General features: G+C 41.6%; 1 protein-coding gene across 2 annotated transcripts in view; it reads left to right on the forward strand.

Moving 5' to 3' along the window:
* The first annotated feature begins 3,121 nt into the window (after nt 1-3,121).
* galnt2 (UDP-N-acetyl-alpha-D-galactosamine:polypeptide N-acetylgalactosaminyltransferase 2) overlaps nt 3,122-19,705 on the forward strand; it is a 69,815-nt gene continuing 53,231 nt past the window's right edge. The window contains exon 1 of one of the 2 annotated variants that reach the window (XM_034680841.1): nt 3,122-3,671. In XM_034680841.1, coding sequence (XP_034536732.1) covers nt 3,576-3,671 — 96 coding nt within the window. In that variant the 5' untranslated portion in view covers nt 3,122-3,575. The remainder of the gene's footprint in view (nt 3,672-19,705) is intronic. The other variant, XM_034680840.1, reaches the window with a different exon arrangement.

Here is a 19,705-nt window from a genome sequence, read left to right on the forward strand (position 1 = left end):
GTGTTATCTTTCTTCCCAGTTTAAATTTGACCAACAAGGCCTCTGAAACTTCTTGGGGAGATGTTGAAACGTTACTTCTTCATAACTTTGCTGATGTTTCAACTAATTTCCTCAAAATCTAACTGATTCCTGATGACATATAAAGCCTCTACCTCTTCTGTGATTGGACTCTCTCAGAGTTCTGTGATTACACAATAGAGAAAGATGAAAGATAATAAAGTCGATCTTTCCTGGCTTAACTCTTTAACATGAGTTACGATGTTTAACAAGTCAAGTAAACAGACCTAAACTCCACTCTGTCTGTCAGAGGTCTTGAAAGCCAACCTGACCCACTTCAGGGGTAATTTGAGACCCTCGTAATAGTTCTTCAAGACATCCGAAGCAAAGCACGAAAGATAAAACCCTCTTATACCTCTGCGCTGCTATATTTGCACATATGTTTCTCTGCTTCTTACTCCTTCACCTCACTCTCTCTCCCTCTAACTTCAGTTTGACTGCCATCCATCTGAGCTCCAACACAACTGTAGGTAACACAAACACACTTTTCAGACCACCGTAGCGAGAGCAGCAATGAATACACGTGTGTGTAATACTTCTGGGACACTCTTTGGAGGCACAGCACAAAGTGTGTATTGAAAGTATTTTACTAGAACTGTGGAGCATTTTGCTCTCCAGTTAAATCACTTTTTGTCACAGTTAAAATGAGAAATGTCAGAGGCACTGAACATGAGCTAGACTTTTTAGTTTAGCTGAAGGTGATGCGGCTGAGCTCTTTTTAAGAGAGTTTATCTGAGCGCCACAGACCATAAGGTATTCTGTTTCCACAATGATTTTCATCTAAAGTATTCAGCTTCAAAATTTAACTACAAGATGGGGTGACATCTAATGCATCTTCTCTCTATATATCTGAAAGTTACCACATTTAATGGAAGAACTTATGGCTGCTTTCAGGACCTAAATAACTTTTTTTTTCCAAGCCACTTGATCCAACATAAACACACAACTTTCCACCACAGTTCAAATAGTTTGGGATTATTAATGAGACCTTTGCAGCTTTTTGGTTTAATCAGATTTTAAAATGGAGTGTCGAGTTTCTCTTTGTTTGCTCATGTTGCCTAATTATCATGAAAACCATCAACTTCACCCATGATTGGTTGATAGGTGAGACCTCAGATCTCACCTCCACCTCTCACCACATCTTGAAAATAACCAATATCAAACGTTGAGGTACATTTACTGAATTTAGCATTGCTAATTTTGCCACCTTCCGAACCTCTATAGAATTTTTAAAGACTAAGCAATGTGCATCTAAATTGTTTTTAGGAGGTCTTTGCTGTCAAATGTGCTGGATAATAAATTCCGCTTTAGTGACTTAAGTTTCACCGATTTGTTTTCTGGATATGTAAATAGTTGTGTACCATATCATACTGTACCGCACTTAACCAGACCACTTAATGGAAATGTGGCTTAGGTAAAAAATAGGCACAAATCTAAGTCTAATGGGTCTGTGAGGAATTTTAATCTAGTTCTGAAAGACACTTAACTTAACATTGACATCTCTTTTTGAGCAACAAATGCAAGCTAGACCATTGGGGACAAGGCTACTTACTTCTATGCTGTTATTTCCTGAAATCACTGCTGGGGTGTGGGTGTCGGACAAAGTGATACAGTGCACCAATGAAACAGTGTTTTTTTTTCAACAGCAAAGATTCTTTGTAAGTATTAAAGAAATCAGAATCAGATTCTTTGTAACCATACACTACTTACACATGTACAGAAAGGGATAGACACAGAGATAAGAGGTACCTTTTGTCCACAGGGGGAGCCAAAATCAACACAAACCAAAAGTTCCACACAGTGGCTTTAAGTTTCAATGGAAGTCTCATCTATTAATGTCAGTCTGTAAAACAATAGATGTGATGAAAATAAGACACATGCCTCACTTCTGATTATATATGTCAATGTGTCAATAGGTCTATATATGGATGGAGAGAAACTTGATAGAAACTACTTTTTTTTAGTTCAAAGCTTGAGCCAGCTGGACTGGTAAAAATTTTTGATTTTAGCTAATTTTGTAAACGTTTTCACTTCACTAACCAATACTTTTGAATATGAGCCTGGAATATAATCATGTTTTAGAAAAATGACATTACTCAGATTCACAGTGTGTTCAAACTAGATACACACGCTCATTTTAATTATACAGACTCATTTGAAAAAAAGAGAGCAAATAAGTGTTATCTCAACAAGCACACTGTCATACATTCTCTCCAAATTCCCCAGCAAAAAGCAACACATCGGATATCAGAGGGATTTCCACAGGAATAAATGAACATCCGGTTGACTTGCCTTTGTACACTTGAGTGGAAACAAGGAATAAAGGGAGGAATGATGGTACCAGTGGAGTAAGCATAAAAAAAATACCAAGAGATGGAAGAAGGAATGGAGGAAAAGGGTAAAAATTGAAGGCAGTAGGAAGGTACAAATCAAGGGAAGATTGAAGGGAAAGGGGTGTAAAAGAGGAGAGAGGAAGAGAGGAAGGAATGGGGGGCAAAGGAGGTAGGAAGGTGCAAAGGAAAGGAGGGAGAGTAAGTAGAAAAGGGAAGAAAAGGGGTATGAAAAGTTAATCAAGAATGGAGTAAAGTAACCATGAAAGGAAAGATGAAGGAAGAAACAAGAATGGAGAAAAAGGAAGCCAGAAAAGAGGGGGGCAAAGGGAGGATGGAAGGGCTTTGAAGGGATCAAGGGTGAAACACTGAATACAGAGAGGACGGGAAGGAAGGGCCGAGAATAGAGAGGAAGACGAAAACATGAGACTAATCAAAGGTATCAAGTGAGGGGAAAAAAAAGTGAGGGTGCTTGAAAGGAACCAAGGCGGTGGGAGAAGTGAAGGAAACAAGGAAATTAACGAAGAAGGGTAGGAGAAATTAACAAATAAGGGTTGCAAAGAAGGGTTCAAGGGAGCTAAAGTGATAATCTTGGGGAATCTTAGGCTGTCCCTGATTTGGCTCTAAACCAGAGTAAATAGAACTTCTGTTTTCTCGCTTTAACCGGGTTTAACCCATAGACTGTATGTTTAACCCGGGTTACAGTGGATCTGGCGCCCCTGGTGTCCCTACAGAGCCCGTGCAGCTCTCAATAGACGGACAGAGAAATCATTGAGCATAATGATGATCACAGATCCTCTCTCACACAGCTCCCACAGCTACAGAACTGATATTTGACAACAATCATTTGCTACAGCGACTGACCCCACCCCCTGAGCTGAGCTTTAGCATAGAACCGCACGGCACGGCTCCACTCGCTGCCAGCACCGGCCCTCCTCCAGGGCTGCCTGAGCCGGTGTTTGATTGGATTAGAGTATGCTAGCCTTTGCCCTCTAACCCCGCTGATGTTGGCTGGCTGCTTCCTGCTCCCACCACCGCTCCCCCTGACCGACTGACAAATCCTGCAGAAAGCCGCACGGAGAAGCGCCTTGCTCGGACACAGCCGACCGGGACGAGCCGCTGCTACAGCCAGAACCGGAGCAGAGCCACGATACGCGCAGGCAGGAGGACGAAGAAAACGGGGCAGCCATGCGGAGGAAATCGAGGATATTATTGTGTTTTGCGGTGCTGTGGGTGCTGGGAATCGCCTACTACTTCTATTCGGGGACAGCAATGAGTCGAAAGGTAGGATTTCCGTTCCTCGACAGCCTTTTTGGCCACACTGTCCGTCGCGGGGTTCGTGGGGATGTTTTCTTCCAGGACAAAGCGAAGATGGAGTGCCGTGATTTGACGCTCGTCTCGTTTACGGGGCTCGGTTTTTGCTATTTTGATGCTGTGACGAACGGGATAAAAGGCCTGCTAGTATCAGTGAGCATGCATTGATTTTGGTGGAGATGAGTGTGGACAAGGGCAGCAGCAGCAGCAGCAGGGTAGTCGGGCTGGCCGTCGGTCGGCGTGCACAGACCTCCCGCTGTGCCGGTGAGTCCCTTCTCGTGGCAGCGGGAGCGGAGCACGTCCACACCGGGCAGCCTGCTAACACCTTCAACGTGGCGTTACCGGTTCATGTATGAGCCACATAGGTGGAAGCATGCTGAAGGGTTGTTGTTAATGAAGGGCTGCTGGCCTGGCTCACAGGGCCGGGGGTGGTGGTGGTGGTGGTGTGTGGGGGGGTGAGACTATAGAGCACGTCAGCACAAGTTGCTGCTGCTCCTCCTCGGAGAAACGAGCACAGATGAGGAAGTGTTCTGAGTTAAAGCACTGATAAACCATGCTGCTAGGACGTGATCATGTTAAATTACAGTCTCTACAATCTTTGTTGTTCTTATTTCTAAAGTTGTAATAGCATAGCTATCCTTTAACACGACTGGTATGGGGTCCCCTTTGAGTTTTTAACATTTTAAGCCTCATAATGTCCTTTTTTATTTAACTTTGTATTTCTGATTTTATACCTACCCAAGACGCTGAAACCAAAACCCTGAAATCATTATTTCATTAAGATGATCATTTAAAGCAAACGTGCCTATATTTGATGGTACTACATGTTAAATTTTGAGAGTATCCTGCTTTTACTGCCATTAGAATAAAGCTAGAAATGAATTGAAGGTATATTTGACAGCAGCTTATTGACCTTAATATTATTTTCTGATGTTAGATAGATCAGTTGGTTAATCAGAAATGAACTGGTTGATCAGTCAATATTGGTAATATTTTGTGAAGTGGTAACAGCATAGCTACTGGTATGTGGTCCTCTTTAAGTGTTTAACTTTTAAGCCTCTTCATAACGTGCTTTTTTATTTAACTTTGCATTTCTGATTTCTGAAAATCATCATTATTCCATTAAGAAGTGATTATCATTTAAACCAAACATGCATATATTTGATGGTACTCCATGTGACATTTTGAGAGAATCCTGCTTTTAATTCCATTAAAATAAAGCTAGGAATGAATTGAAGGTATATTTGACAGCAGCATTTTGCTTGTTGACCTTTTTATTATTTTCTGATCTTAAATAGATCAATTGATTAATCAGAAATGACCTGGTTGATCGGTCAATATTGGTAATAATGACAGTATGTAGCCCTCCTTTCACACCTTTCTGTTTTGGCCTCCTGTACAATTGAACAGTAGCACCAACTTTAGCTTCTCAAATGACCATAAAGTTGAAAGGACACTCGGAACATTGTAGGATTTATTAAAGTCTGCTATATTACACAACGCTAGCTTAGCATGCATACTCCATAAGCAGACAATTTTGAGATATTAGTGCTGTGTGTGTCTATAGCAGGTTAATAAATGGTACAGCAGCTGGTAACAGTTAAAGATACAGCCTTGTGTAGCAGTAGAAGACGCTGGTGAGCGTTATTTGTGTATGCGGATGCAGGGATTCCATTCATAATATCCCAGGCCTGTACATGCAGTAGTATGTCATGCATGGATTGTAACTCAAATCTCCTCCAGGTGTAGAAGACCATTGTATTTACATCTTAGTTCAGTGTGTGTGTGTGTGTGTGTGTGAGAGAGGGACAGCGACTGAGCACAGTCACTTTATTGTGTTGGGAACATCCAGCTTGGGCAAACTTTGTGTGTGAGTGTGTCTGCCAATTCTCATGTGAGCCAGTGTATCCTCCTGCTGTGTTTGTGTGTGTATGTGTGTATGAGGTGCACTGCGTGGGTGGTTGTGTGAACAGTGCTCTGCCTCTATTACCCCCTCAGATGTGTGTGTGTTTGTGTGTGTGTGAACGCCCCGTGTGTATTCCACCTGTCTCTTGTCTTGTCCTATCTGTCTCTGTGTGTTTGCTTTGCTCCAGTCAAGCAGAGCAGCCCTTTTACTTTTCCATTAGGCTGATAGCTCCCTCGCTCTCTCTGTGTGTGTGTGTGTGTGTGTGTGTGTGTGGTTGTCAAGGGGGTCAAAGTGGCACTCTATGATAAGCAACTTTCTCTGAGGTTGGATTGCAGCCTGCATTAATATGGAGCCCGGATAATGGGCTACACCTGGCTGCCTTCTTTACACAGAGGGAGGTTTAATCTCTTTAAACAAAGACAGTGCTGCACAGGTAAATTGATGTTTTCCACCACATCATCCTCCACTTTGAAGGAGTTGAGGCATTTAATAACTTCTCATGCTGTCATGGGAAAAACTTTGCTTGCTGAAGGTTTGGGAATTTTTCCAAAAAAATTCACCATCAGGCTTTAAAGTCAGGGAAAGAAACTTGTTTTAGAAGCAGTGTTTCTTGCATGAATTTAAATTATATTAAATTTTAAAAGAAATCAATAAATCAAACACTCCAACAAAAAGTAGAATAAATTTGGGGAATCTTGGGCTTGTAAGAAGCTCATAGAAATTATTTAACAACTAACCATCTTTTCCTTCTGCTCTCACTGCATGCAACTCATTGAGCCAGACCAGAGTCCTTAGAACCTAGCAAGTGTGTTACAAAGGATGATAACTGTGTTAATATTATTATGTTGGATAGTTTAAATCCTACTGCTTCTTCCACCTTTCTTTATTTATAGAGGAGAGGACAGTGGATAGTGCAGGAAACTTGGAGAGTGTAGGAATGACGTGGGAAAGAAGTTGCTGACTGGATTCGAACCCAGGCCGTCCGCTATATGGGTGCGCAACTTAACCATTAGGCTAAGTCTGTGCCCAGACAATTTTGAAGTTGTCTAAAAAGTCCCTGAATTTCTCAGCAAATAACTAAAGAAATGCAACCAAAATAACATCTGGCTACTGCTGATTCATTCTGCAAACATGTAGAAAACCCCATGGTCCCAGAGTCCATGTCTTAAGATTGCTCCTATTGTTTTATCGTACGACCTGCAGACATTTGAAGTGCAGTCACAATCTTTACATTTTAAAAATGGGACTACGGGATAATTGTTGTTTTTCTAGAACAAATTATAATAAGTGGATTGCTACGTCAATATTTGGGGATTAAAATCCTTTCAGTACTTATGCCTGTGCCAGCAACTCCTATCAAAGTTATAAAAAGTTTCTGACAGGTTCACTTCTGTTCCTTTACCTTTTCATTCCTTTCTTCTGTTGTAATAGACAGGTCAAAAGTAAAAGGTTGGGCATGGATAAAGCAACAGTGTTGAATGGTTTCCAAGTAAGGACAAAGGCTTCTCCTTAGGAGTTATGTGGAAGGTGTGAATCACAAGTCTGTGAGTTCATTCATTCAGACGTTAGTCACACGCGTGATAATGGGGACTTGAAGATGTCTGCTGTAGAGGAGAGAAGAAAATCAGAAAACTTGTTAACAACTTATTCAAAGCGACAATAATAAAGGTGAATTTTAACCTGCACATTTTTTAGCCCATCTCACTGTTCACAGATCATTGAATATTACAAAGCACACATCTTTACATTTTTGTGTCATTGTGGCTTGTAAGCAGCCATGTTGAAGTCAGAGTCCAGCAGCTGCTCCCTGTGTGCGAGTCTTAGGAGGACTCTCACTATCATGGCAGCTGGTTCTAAACCCACTTCTGAATAATACTAAGTATGGTGACTGCCATACTTGCCTCTCCACTTCAAGGGTACTGTGGCTACTACAATCAGTGAGCTGACCAGGTAGTAGTTCTACTAATTCATACTATTCGTCCTCCTGTTGGAGCTTGTATGACATCTCTGAACACAGTGTCAGTGCTGTTTAGGTAAAATCGATGCAACCATTATTTCCAAATTCCCCCTCAGTCTAAACATTGTGTTTCTGGTAACTTTGATCATAATTTTAGAGCTGTGTTTGTGGGAAAGTTAGTCTTTTATGAGTGTACACAGTGATAATGACAGCTCTGGAGACCTTCTCAGGTTTACTGGCCTAAATGACAAGCACTTGGATCATAAAATGAGATGACCAGTTTGGTGTCTGATGTCCTTTGTGTAACCTAATTGCAGTGTCTCTAAATTTGGATGTATTGAGTCAGTCACTGTCATCTGTGTAAAGTCATAGAAGCATATCATCATGCATAATCTTTTTTTCCCATGGTTTTGTATAAAACACCTCATATCGTCTGCCTCTTGGTATTTTTGTGGTACTCCTGTCTGTATAGTTTATGGATGAAAAGTCAGTTTCCTCTCTTCTCCCCTGCCAGAAACAACACACGGTAGACTGACAGGAAACCTTGAGAGAAATGCAGGAGAGCACCTTCGTGCAAACCTGTACATGTATTGTTTTCACACAGAGGGGACAATGTTGCAAACATGAGCGTGCTGGTTCACCAGGATGCCAATTTAAAGTCTTCCTCTTTGGACCGGCATGTGAAGGTTTTTTTCAGAAGCAAACATCCCGCTGTTGAGTCTACTTTCCTGCTAATCAGCGGCGTGAGACGGGAGCTAAATGGCAGATAGTGGAGGGTGGCACCACAGCACAGAAAAAAACAAACAAAAATGCAGACTTTTAGCAGAAGTTGTCAGCTGTGTACTTATTATTAATCTCAGTAGCAAACCATGTGAGTGTTATTTTCAATCATCACACATCTACATCCATCCATTATCCAGACCCCCTGTTGTGTTCGGGGTGGTGGACACACCTACACTCACACATAAACAACATGTAGATCAGCACATGAACAATTTTATACAACCCCACATTTACATTAATCTATACTTGGAGGAGCAATAAATCGGGGAGAGGAAGACTACACACTATCCAATCACGTGATAAACACAGTCCAGCCATAGTAACTCGTACACACATTGTCCTCTGTTGATATTAAGCTCAGCTCTCACCCAAAGGTGGATCACTGCAACTATTTCTCAGTGTGTCGTGATTTCAGCCCGGGGATTGGATTAGCTTGTAGTTGGTGGCAGAGGATTCAAGAGCGCTTTTCTTCCAGGAAACTGCAGAGAGAGAAGCACATATAAATTGGCTCAGCAGCGGGGATCCTGGGAGCTTTTAAGGCCGGTTGTGGAAGAAATCTTGTGGGAAAGCTTGGCCCGCTGTTATCTGCAGCTCAAGGCGTTCGGAATCAGCCTGTCCGTGCATGCCCGTTACATCGGCTTTATCAATACATCTGTCCATCAGGGTAAGCAGCGTGACTTCACTGACTCCGTTAAGCAGAAAATGATGGAGCAGTTGCACGTCACTCTCAGTGAGGGTGAAGGTGATGAATTTACATTATTGATGCCTGTTATATTGCCTGTCGTTCAGTGGATAGTCTGCAGGATGGTGTAGATTATTGCCTTTGCTTCACAAAGTAACTGCCATTGTCTGCTTCAGTGAGGCATACACAAACCAAGCAGTGTGTCTGTGATCTTCAAGGTCATATCTCCTTCATATATGCAGGCTTTGACTCATAAGACCGATCACATGTGTGAGAGTCTCTGTTGTTGTGTAACTACAGCAGTCCTCTAGCTAGCACACCTGTGGCTTCTAAACCACTAGGGGCCTCCTCTGCTTGATTTGTTTATATCAAGAATACAATGTAGTTCATCCAGAAAGCACATCAATTATTTCTAACTAACTGAATGCATTTCCACAGAGAAAACTCTGAATCGATAAAAGGCTTGAATACAGCTTTGGGCACCCAATCCTTCTCAGATATACAGTTTTTGTTTGAAGTATTGATTGTGTGTATGTGTGTTCCTTTTAAGTAATGATCACTTCTGACACAGGCCGGCATGATTCAGAGGGTAAATGGAGACACAGTTGTGTTACTTTTGTTTTTAAGGAATTATGCTGTAAGGGCACAGCTAAATAAAAACAGTCTTTGAACCGAGAAGCTGCGTCACGGTCACATTAGAGTTACACAATTTCTTTGCTGGGAGTCCCAGGAGAGGGACAGTGTTGTTCTGTTGAAGCTCCACTTCAGCGTGAGTTTGTCTGTGTCAGTGTGCTTGTGTGTGGGGGAGGGGAAGCCTTGCTCAAGGGACATTTGACAGTAGACTGCTCGTGGGAGGAAAGAAGTTGTTACTGTTTCATCTGGCCCCTCTAGATTCTCCCCTTTTGAAGTCTGGAATTAACAACAGGCCCAATACCGCCCCCAAACAGAGACTGTCCAATCACAGCTTAGCAACCGTAACTAGGGACAGCAGTTCTGTCAAGCCTCTGATTTATACACATGGTGAAGAGTTGGTCTGTTTCAGCTTGTAATAAGTACAATACTCTGGTTCTAAACGACTTTGGAGATTTTTTTATTATTATTGTCAGCCTTATTAGAACAACAAACACAAGAAAAACTTATGGAGGGCATTAATACTGCTATTTTCCCATGTATTACAGCAATTTGGCTAGCTAGCTGTGGTAATAACATCACATAAAGCCCGGGTGGCATTTCATACCACATTATTTGCAGATTGTCTGGTTGTTTTTTTAAAGAAGCCCAGTTAAAAAGCTTAAAAACAGGGGCGCTGGTGGCCTAGCCGTCTAACCGTCCCACGTATAGAGGCTATAGTCCTCGTCGCAGAGGACGCCGGTTCGACTCCCGGCCGGTCGACCATTTACTGCATGTCTTCCCCCGCTCTCTACTCCCCACATTTCCTGTCTCTCTTCAGCTGTCCTGTCCAATAATGGTGAAAAAAGCCCAAAACTATAACTTAAAAAAAAGCTTAAAACAAAATGTCACACCTCTGTTCATGCCTTTAAGGCAGATGGTCATTGATGATGTGCATGAGGCTCCGCCCACACGTAAATACAGCCGTCATCACAGCCACTTTTTACTAAGTCCTGCTGCACAGCGGGGCAGCCAAGTGTTGTACCTCATTCCTCTCCTTCAGAGAACAGAAGGTATAGCCATAACATAGTGTCCCCTTTCAGTTGATTCACTTGGTACAACACATATAGTATGAGACATATGTACATCCCTTGCAGAGCATTCACTGTACCAGAGACGGAGCTCCAGCACTCAAGTGCTGCATAAACTAAGGACACAGTGATCCACTAAAGGAGCTGTCACATGTAGGCAGTCAAACCCAACTAAAGTGTGTCAATAGGTTTGCTGAATGTGGCTAATGGTAGCAGAGCTAGTAGCACCACCCTTTGGTCCTCCCTGCACGTTAACGTACACATGCCTATACAACTTTATCTCCATTTTCTTAATCAGGCCGCTTAGGTTTCACATCACGTCTTGTATTTATATTACACAGAGCGTTCATCTGCTTCTTCCTCAGCTAAAATTTGCCTGAATGGCATTGAGTGATTGCCTAAACAAACCCTTAGTAGACACTGGCTAATCTAAATAAACGGCCCAGTCTCTATCCATTCCAACAGTCAGTCACAGGTGTTTTAGTGCTGCCCCTTTAGAAGCCATCCCCCTGTCGAGGGAGAGCAGTGCACAATGACTTCCACAAGGTAACCTGCCTCTCCAGGGTTGAAATTCCGAGTACCGGAAACCACATTCACACCAATTCATAAAAGCTGTTCTTTACAGCAGAAATAAACATGTTTACAGCCTGGTACAAAAAACAAGTGTAGTCTGGATAGCTCGTGTCTTGATCGGCACACACTATACGGGGGGTGATTTTGTTTCTAACATGGCAATTTCGAAGATATTGAGATTACGAGTCTTCCAATGAGAGGCACAGCTGACTTGATTGACAGGCGGGAACACTGTAGCTGTTGGCTTGGAGGCTCAGAGCCCGCCTCTTTACGTCACAATCGCTTGACAGCAGCAAAATGGCTGCCATCGCCGATTGGCCTCAAAACAGCGCTTCAGAAACAGATGGGTGACGTCACCAATACTACGTCCATATTTTATACAGTCTATGATTTATATACTGGCAGAGCCTCACATACATCATCAGAAACCTTCTGCTAAAGCTGTGAACAGAGGTGTCTAGTCAAGCCATGCATGCAGCTCTATATTAGTTTTACCAAGTGAATCGTCTGAAGGGAAGTTGTCCTACAGGTTATATGAGAGCACAGCTAATGTTTGCTGCTCTCTATTGCTAAGCAGGTTAGTGAGGAAATGTAAGAGTTAGATACAGATCTTAGGGTCAAGTTTTATTCATATTTAACTGACTTCCCCATCCAACACAGGACAAACAGTCCGTCTAAAATCCAACAGGACTAGACAGCTCCACACTGCATCATGAGATCAATGCTGTTTTGTAATTTCCATGTTTCATCAGCCAGCAAGGACTTTATTCCTGGGACAAAAAGCTTAAGCCTCTGCCTTTCAGCACAGTGCCACATATAAAGCCATCAGGTGCATATATTAGACCCTTTTAAAGGAGTCTTGTGTGGAACAAGTCAGCTGGAAACATTAAAAAGTCAGCCAAAGACAGAGGTTTCAACCAATTCCTGTAGCTCACATTAGCTTAATTGGCTTGCTTGGTGCGGCTAATAGATTCTGTGACAGCCTTACTTTCGTCTGACAGCCTTATGTGTCAATGGAGAATGAAAAGCTTGGCAAACAACGAGAGCGAAGGAGGCACGATTTGGCAAATGGTCAGTTTAAACACCTTTATTTCGACGACGATAAAAGGACAGAAAATGAGGGTATGACGGTGGAAAGATGAGGAAAGAAGGATGAAACAAGGGGAAAATTATGTACAAAAAAGTGAGTGAATCCAAACGGTGGGTAAATAGTGGGTTGTGTCAGGTTTGGCAGCTCTTGTTTCCACCACTCAGATGGGCGCTGGTTTTGATCCGTCAGCCCTAAATGGCCGACAGGCTGAGGTGAACAGACAGTTATTTGTATGTGGACTGAGACAACGCCAAAAAAAGGAAAACAGTTTTGGTTAATATCCCAGCATAGGTGGGCGTTTCAGAGAGCAGTTTAAGTATGTCATCATTTCATCATTCTTTTGCCAGCAGATAGTTTTACACCCTGATCTTTGGCATGAGAAGTCCAGATTTTATTGAAAGACATTCTCCTCTCTTTATATCCACCCTCTGGATCATAGGTTTCCTTGTGGTTAAACACAACAGCATGCTGCATCTGTGAGTGCGCTCCAAACTGGATTATTTTCCTCTTGCGTTGATTTCTTCCCTGGCACAGGGCTGAGCATTCATGGAAAAGTTGAAAGAGACGAGGGTATCTATTGTTCATGAGACCAGCGCTGAGGCGAGAGCTTTTCAAAGATCTGTTTTTTATTCCGACAGCAGGAGAAAACAGAGCAGTCCTCTTTTATTCAATTTGTCACTGAGAGGCAAACTGTTGTAGCTGTGTTATAACATTGACGTCTTAAGAACTTCACAGTGAAGCAGCAAACAGGTCAGCAGTAATCTGTGTTCCCATTAACATGTCAGGCTATTCAAATAGACCTGATAGTGAGTGCAGGTGGCCATGATGTTTTGCCTGTGCACTGTTAGTAAGAAGGACATTCAAACCACTGAATAAATTACAAGAATTACATGTCTAGTTGCAACAAGCATCCATAAAATTCAATTGGTGCACTTCCAGTTACTGCTCATGGACTGGGTAATGGTTTAATTATAAAGAGGCACTCTGTTGTCGTGTGATTGGAGTTTTGGATAGGATGGGCATCATTTTAGAGAATAAATGGTCAGAAAATTACATATAATGTTCCTCGAATGCAAGCTTTTGTGCAATTTCTCTTAGCTCTGCTGTAATTGAATACCAGCTGAAATGGATGTACAACTTTAACATTCATACACTCCACACGTGACTTGCTTTTCAAAGGTGGAGTTTGTGCTATGATCTAAAGTTGAAATGTCTTTACCTTCCTATCTTTAACATTTCTTTATTGTAAAATTGGCGGCAAATAAAAGACCATCAGCCTATAAACTGTGTGTGTGTGTGTCAGGTCTGTAGAGGATGTTTTTGCTCTCTTTTTAAAGGATTCCAAATCTGTGTCTAGATTTTCCATCTGCATCGCTTCAAGCTGTTTGTTGCTGCCGACTTTCAGAACGAATTTAACGCAGAGCGGATTGAGGTACATGAAACCGTCATCCTGGCCTCCCACTCTATCCCGGAACATTCACAGTGGATGTGTGTGGATTCGTCATAGTTGGATCTCAGAATGCTGATATTGAGATTGTGCACTGGCTTCAACTGTGATGAGACGAAGACCTTTTTTAAAATTAATTTACTTTCCTTACCTTCCAGTTTTCTGCAAAATGTATCAAATGTATACCAAAGTAATTATAAGAAGCCTTTAGCTGACTCGGCAATAAGTCACATAGAAAGACCTGCTCCTCAGTCCAAGTCAGGACCTATTTCTCTTATTTTAAATGTCTTATGGGGGTTTTGAATATTATTGCCAAATTATAGCCCCTCTATGATAAAGTCACAGTAAAGCATTGCAGTCAGAGGATATACAACAGTTAGTGTCTCTACAGGCATCTTTACATGTCTTTAAACTGCAGCTGAATTTAAGGATTTTTGAAAGAACTGTCCAAATAATGTGTGCTTTTCTGCCAAAGTAGTGGGTAGAAAGATTTTTTGACACTGGCCTGGTGGGAGGTGTTAATGTCTCACCCCTGCATTACATCATGCTTTTTTTTTTTAACAATGAAGCAGCATTTGTTTTCAGATGCCGAGTAAAAACATCATCCTGTAACAAAATTCCACCTAACCCTCATGCTTGAATATGGGTTTTTTAAGTTTTCGTCCTCGTTTGGCGATGCTCAGCAACAGCAGTATATCTGACTGTTCATTAATGGTTGTAATGAGGGCTGCATATTCCTGATTGAAGTCATTTCTGTGCTGGTGAAAGCCTGATATAAAATGCTTTAAGGTTGTCCATCTATCTGTCTGTTACCACGAAGCGGCAACCTCCGGCTGCTAGAATTGGAGCCAACGCAAAAGTGTTAAAAACTGCAGTGTCTCGAGTGTCCACTTGAGGCTGGCTCCGGAAGTACCGGAAACCACATACACACCAATTCAAAAAAGTCGATCTTTACAGCAGATGTAAAAGTGTCTACATCCTGGTACAAAAAACAAGTGTAGTCTGGATAGCTTATTTCTCAATTTGCACACACTTGTATTGGCGATGAATTTTTCATAATGCTGCAATTTCGAAGATATTAAGATTAAGAGTTTTCCATTATGAGAGGCACAGCTGAATTGATAGCAGGAACACATGTAGCTGTTGGCTAGGAGGCTCAAAGCCTGCCTCTTTACCTCACACTAGCTCGACAGCAGTTAGGTTGACTTCAGTATATCCAATATGGCTCCCACCGACAATTGGCTTCAGAAACAGATGGGTGATGTCACGGATAATAGGTCCATTATTTATACAGTCTATGGTAACTCCACATGCACTCTGGACAATTTTTAGAAAATTTTAGGAGCTCTGACCCCCAACTTTAACTGACTCAACTTGACTGTTCCCAAATGTCCACCACGGGAAGTCTTTCCTGTCAGTTCAGGAGGCTGATCATGATGACAAATACTAGCTGCGGTAGTCATGGTGTGATCTTTTACAATTTTATCCAAGATCAAAGCAACTGATCCTTTAATTGAACCCTTCCATATATTTTAACTTACTTTATATTGTATTCTGTGGGGAAGAAAGTGGTGATGTGTAGGGTCAGAGCCTGCAGGGTGTAACAGCATGTTTTCTGTGTGTCTATGTGGCACTCCTGCTGTGTGTACACCAATATGACGCTGTCGTGGAGTGTAATGTGCAAGTACAAAGGCATGGTGATGGCGGAACTTTGCTCCAGTGCTATTGGAGTGTTGTAGTGTGTAAGAGCCTTTTGTCTCGCCATTATGCCGACATCTACACCGAAAGCGAGACACCACAGGAGCTTAAAAGTACCTCCTTGAACTGTTAATGTTAAAGAGGCTTTGGATTAATTATGTAGGTAATTGAGGTCCTAGCTCTGGTTCTTTGTGTATTCTGATAACATTTTGTAGACCATTACTCGATAATTAATACATCAATTATGACAAAAATTATGACATTTTGTTTGCCATTCGAGCAGAGGTCAGTTTCACTGTCATTAGCACTTTTCCGGCCATAAGGAGAGGCTTCTCTGGTATTATATGCTTCCTTTAGTGGACTACACTTCAACCTCTCCTGATGGCTATACACTCATGCCATTGTTTTGGGTTTATGTTATAACCCTCAATGTATTTACACAATGATAATAATACACCACACAAATGCACCATAATTACACCATCATTCTGTGGTTAACACTGATGGATTTAAACCAGACAGGTTGGCGGAGAAGCACAGCCTTGAGGGGATAATTCCTCTTTTGTTCTGTGCTGGCATAAATGTTAGACCCCTGGTCCTGGTATCAGCGTGTGAAACTGAATGAGCAAGGCCTTTTTTTCTCTCCCATGATGCAGTTTTTCTCTGACTGTCAGTGATTGCAGAGGTGTAAGAATGTGTCTGACACGAGCCTCATAAACCAAAATGTAAAGCAGTAATTTAAAGACACATGTTTTATGTCAGGGCAAACCACAGCTGTCCTCCAGATAAACAGCTGTCACCAGTGCTGCTTCTGACAGATTCTCTGGCCTGCTCTCTCTGGGTTTCATATCTCAACTATGGGAAATGTGAGAAATAAGAATATGTTGAGAATAAGGCTGACATAGAATCGGTCCAAGAAAAATCCTATTACATTGAGAATAATTATTGTGATTTGTTTAAAAACCAGATTGACGGGTTGGTTTTGTTGGATGATTGTACTCGATGACATACTCCTCCTGCTGCTGCAGCTACTCATGACCCCACACGCTGCTACTGCACTCAAGATGTACACCTATAAAAACAGTCCAAAGTCCTTGGTAAAGTTTGTAGTGCTATTGGAAATACTGTTAAAGAGGAGGAAGCCTGTAAAGTGTCTTTTTACAGTTTTTTTTAAATGAGTTTCAGGAAGTAGAGTTGCTGACTCGGCTGTACCGGCTTTTTCTAATTTGACATAAAGAAGGGATTAAAGTAAATGACTAACAGGTTTGAATTTCTGCCTGTTTTCAATCAGATTCGTCTCCACAACCTGAAATGATCAGTTTTGTCTGAGTTGCTGATGATAGTAGATGAAGAGTAATACTACAATGGATAAAGGTGTGTATATGTGTTTCACTTTGCCCGCACATTCCCCCATGTTGCTGCCTTTTCCTGTGGGCTGGTCCCTCCTCCCAGGGACACGTCAGCAGTTTCAGGACTTTTGTGCCTCAGACTATTCAGAGTTTATTTACCAACCTATTACACAATTTCACACAGCATTAACCTTTTTCCGGTCCTTCCTTGAAGTTAAATTTGCTGTGTCTGTGTTGGATGGCTCAAAAAAGATCTGAAGAGGTAGCTTGAATGCAGCACGAAAAGGAGTCATCTTTCTGAGCGGTTGAAATTCAGAAGGGAAAAAAGCCTGAAAATCCATCATTCCCCCCGAAAAGACTCCTGAGACTGCAAAGCTACTGTGGTATTTGAAACAGACTGCTACTGTATGGCATACTTCCCCTGTGACAGAAGGAGAGGTATGCCTTACAGGATGGTGGTTCTGTAAAAACAGATTGGTGCATTTATACATTGAACGTTGTTGTGAAGTATGCCTCTATTTCAACACAAACCCTCAATTTAACACAAAGTCAGCCCCACGTTTCCACCAGCAGAGGTTTATGTGTAATCTGTCTCGTCAATGTCAGTCTGGTTCTGCTGCCTCAGGACTCTACAGCCTATGCCAGTCATAATTGTATGAGTTCATGTACAATGATTTATGGTAGGAAATAACTATACTCAGAATAAGCTGCTGTATCCATCAGTTCCTGTAAGGGATACCAAGGCTGCTAGAAACAGATATAAGGCTCACTTCCTGCTGGGGTGGCAATATTTAAGAAAACAGACTTGTGTTTGGAAGTCCTCAATGAATTAATGAGCTGCCCATTTAGTAAAACCCTTCCATCAAAAGAACAGACATGTATTCCGTTGTTTGATTATCTGATCTAATGTAAACTTTAAAGACTAGCATATCAAGCTAACTAGCTACAGTAAATGAAACTCAGTGCTACTTCATTATCTTGGGGTTAAAGCTGGGGTTGGTAGTCACGGAAAACTAGCATGAATTTAAGTGTAGCATTTTCTCAGGACTCCGTCTAGACTCTGATCCGTACTACAGTCCTGAGCAAAGCACCTCATCGGGTCATAGGGGAGAGGCCTGAGGTGGAGCGAGAGGGGCAGTAAATAGAGTCAGGGGAAGCAGAGGCAGGAGACGGGGAGTACACGCCGGGGAAATGTACGTGCAGGAGGCGGGCAGAACGGCAGGGCGGGATTTGAATGGTTTAAAATTTTGGGACCCAAAAATGGTGATTGGTTGGTGTTTTCCCAGGTTTACTCAGGCTGTAGATAGCAGCTTTTTTTTTCACTCCTTTTTTAAGAAGACATTATGTATTGATGACCATCGGGACATAAAGATCATTTTAACCAGCATAACAAAAAGTGTATCTAAATCTGACTACCAACCCCAGCTGTAAGTGTATCTATCTTATTTTGGGATCTACATGTTATATTCAAGAAAAGACCTCTTACATTCACACATCCGCTGAAAGTAATACACAACTGTGGGGCGCTGTGTGTCCCTGGACATATCAGAGTATATGCAAGTGTTAGCATCTTCCTACATCTTCCTCCTTACTACTGGGTTGGCTCTTAAACATAAAACATCATCTGAAGTAATTTTACATTCATCAAATAAATTAGTTACTCCTCATCCCAAAGCTTTGTCTTTCCAATTTTTTAACAGAAAATTGAAGATATAGCTGTCTAACATAAATCTTAAATCTGCCCTTTTGTCCAAGTATTCAAGCTAACATGCTAAAATGAAAGATGCATAGTCTGAACTAACCGTTTCTCTTTATGTTGTAGTTACAAGATGGATACTTTTTACCCATGTCATCGTGAGCTATTAATATAAACATAAGACTCTTAATGCTAATATTATGTGTGTAGCTAGGTTTGCCGACTTTTTCAGTAACAATTAAGAGACAACATTTGGCGATGTGAATGTAGTGTCTAAGCAAGAGTTTGATCCATAGTTTTACTAAAACTGTATTAATCATGTTAATTAATATCAACAACCCTTGACTGATGAATCATAAAGCATATCTCCATCTGTGCATGTGTGTGTGTGGTAGAGAGAGAGAGTTTGTGTGGCGTTTGTTTAACAGTGCTTGATTACATTATCTGAATGAAACAATGTGCTAAAGTCAGAGACACATTTCTGTTTCATTCCGGGAAGTCTTGTGGTATATTCATTGATTTACTTCCTGTGTTTAATACCTGTCAGTTGTAGCCGATTTTACGCGGCACTGGTAGTCATGTGACTAAGAGACAGGAAGTGAAGTATATTGAGGTAGAAGTGTTCTGTTGTTGTTTGCCACCGAGCGACACGGTTGTTTTACCGTGTGCACAGAACCACTCAACGTGTAAAATGGTGTCATGTCGTTATTCAATAGTGATTATGAAAATGTGTAAGTGTAGATACCTGTCCAACAAGACAAAGATAGACACTACAATTACTTTGTCAGTCAGAGCAACATACCACCACAATGGTTTCAGATTATACCACATACCTCACTCTGGAAATTTGAAGTCATTTGAATATCAAAGTTGTTTTCAAACACCTGAAGTTGTCAATCAATAACAGCAAAGTGTATGAGACAATGTATGATTATTGTCTGTTGTTTAAATAGATTAATTGAGTTATATTTATATTTTACTGTGTGTGTGTTTGTCTGTGTGTGTTCGTGCGTGTGTGTGCATGTGTGTGCTGAAGGGAGGGGAGTTTGCGTGGTGTTTGTTTAGCAGTGCTCGATCCCCTGGCTCCTCAGGTTATATTTCAGTTTGCGATGATGCTAAACTT

This window comes from Notolabrus celidotus, chromosome 3, assembly GCF_009762535.1.
Source record: "Notolabrus celidotus isolate fNotCel1 chromosome 3, fNotCel1.pri, whole genome shotgun sequence".
Taxonomy (NCBI): Eukaryota; Metazoa; Chordata; class Actinopteri; order Labriformes; family Labridae; genus Notolabrus; species Notolabrus celidotus.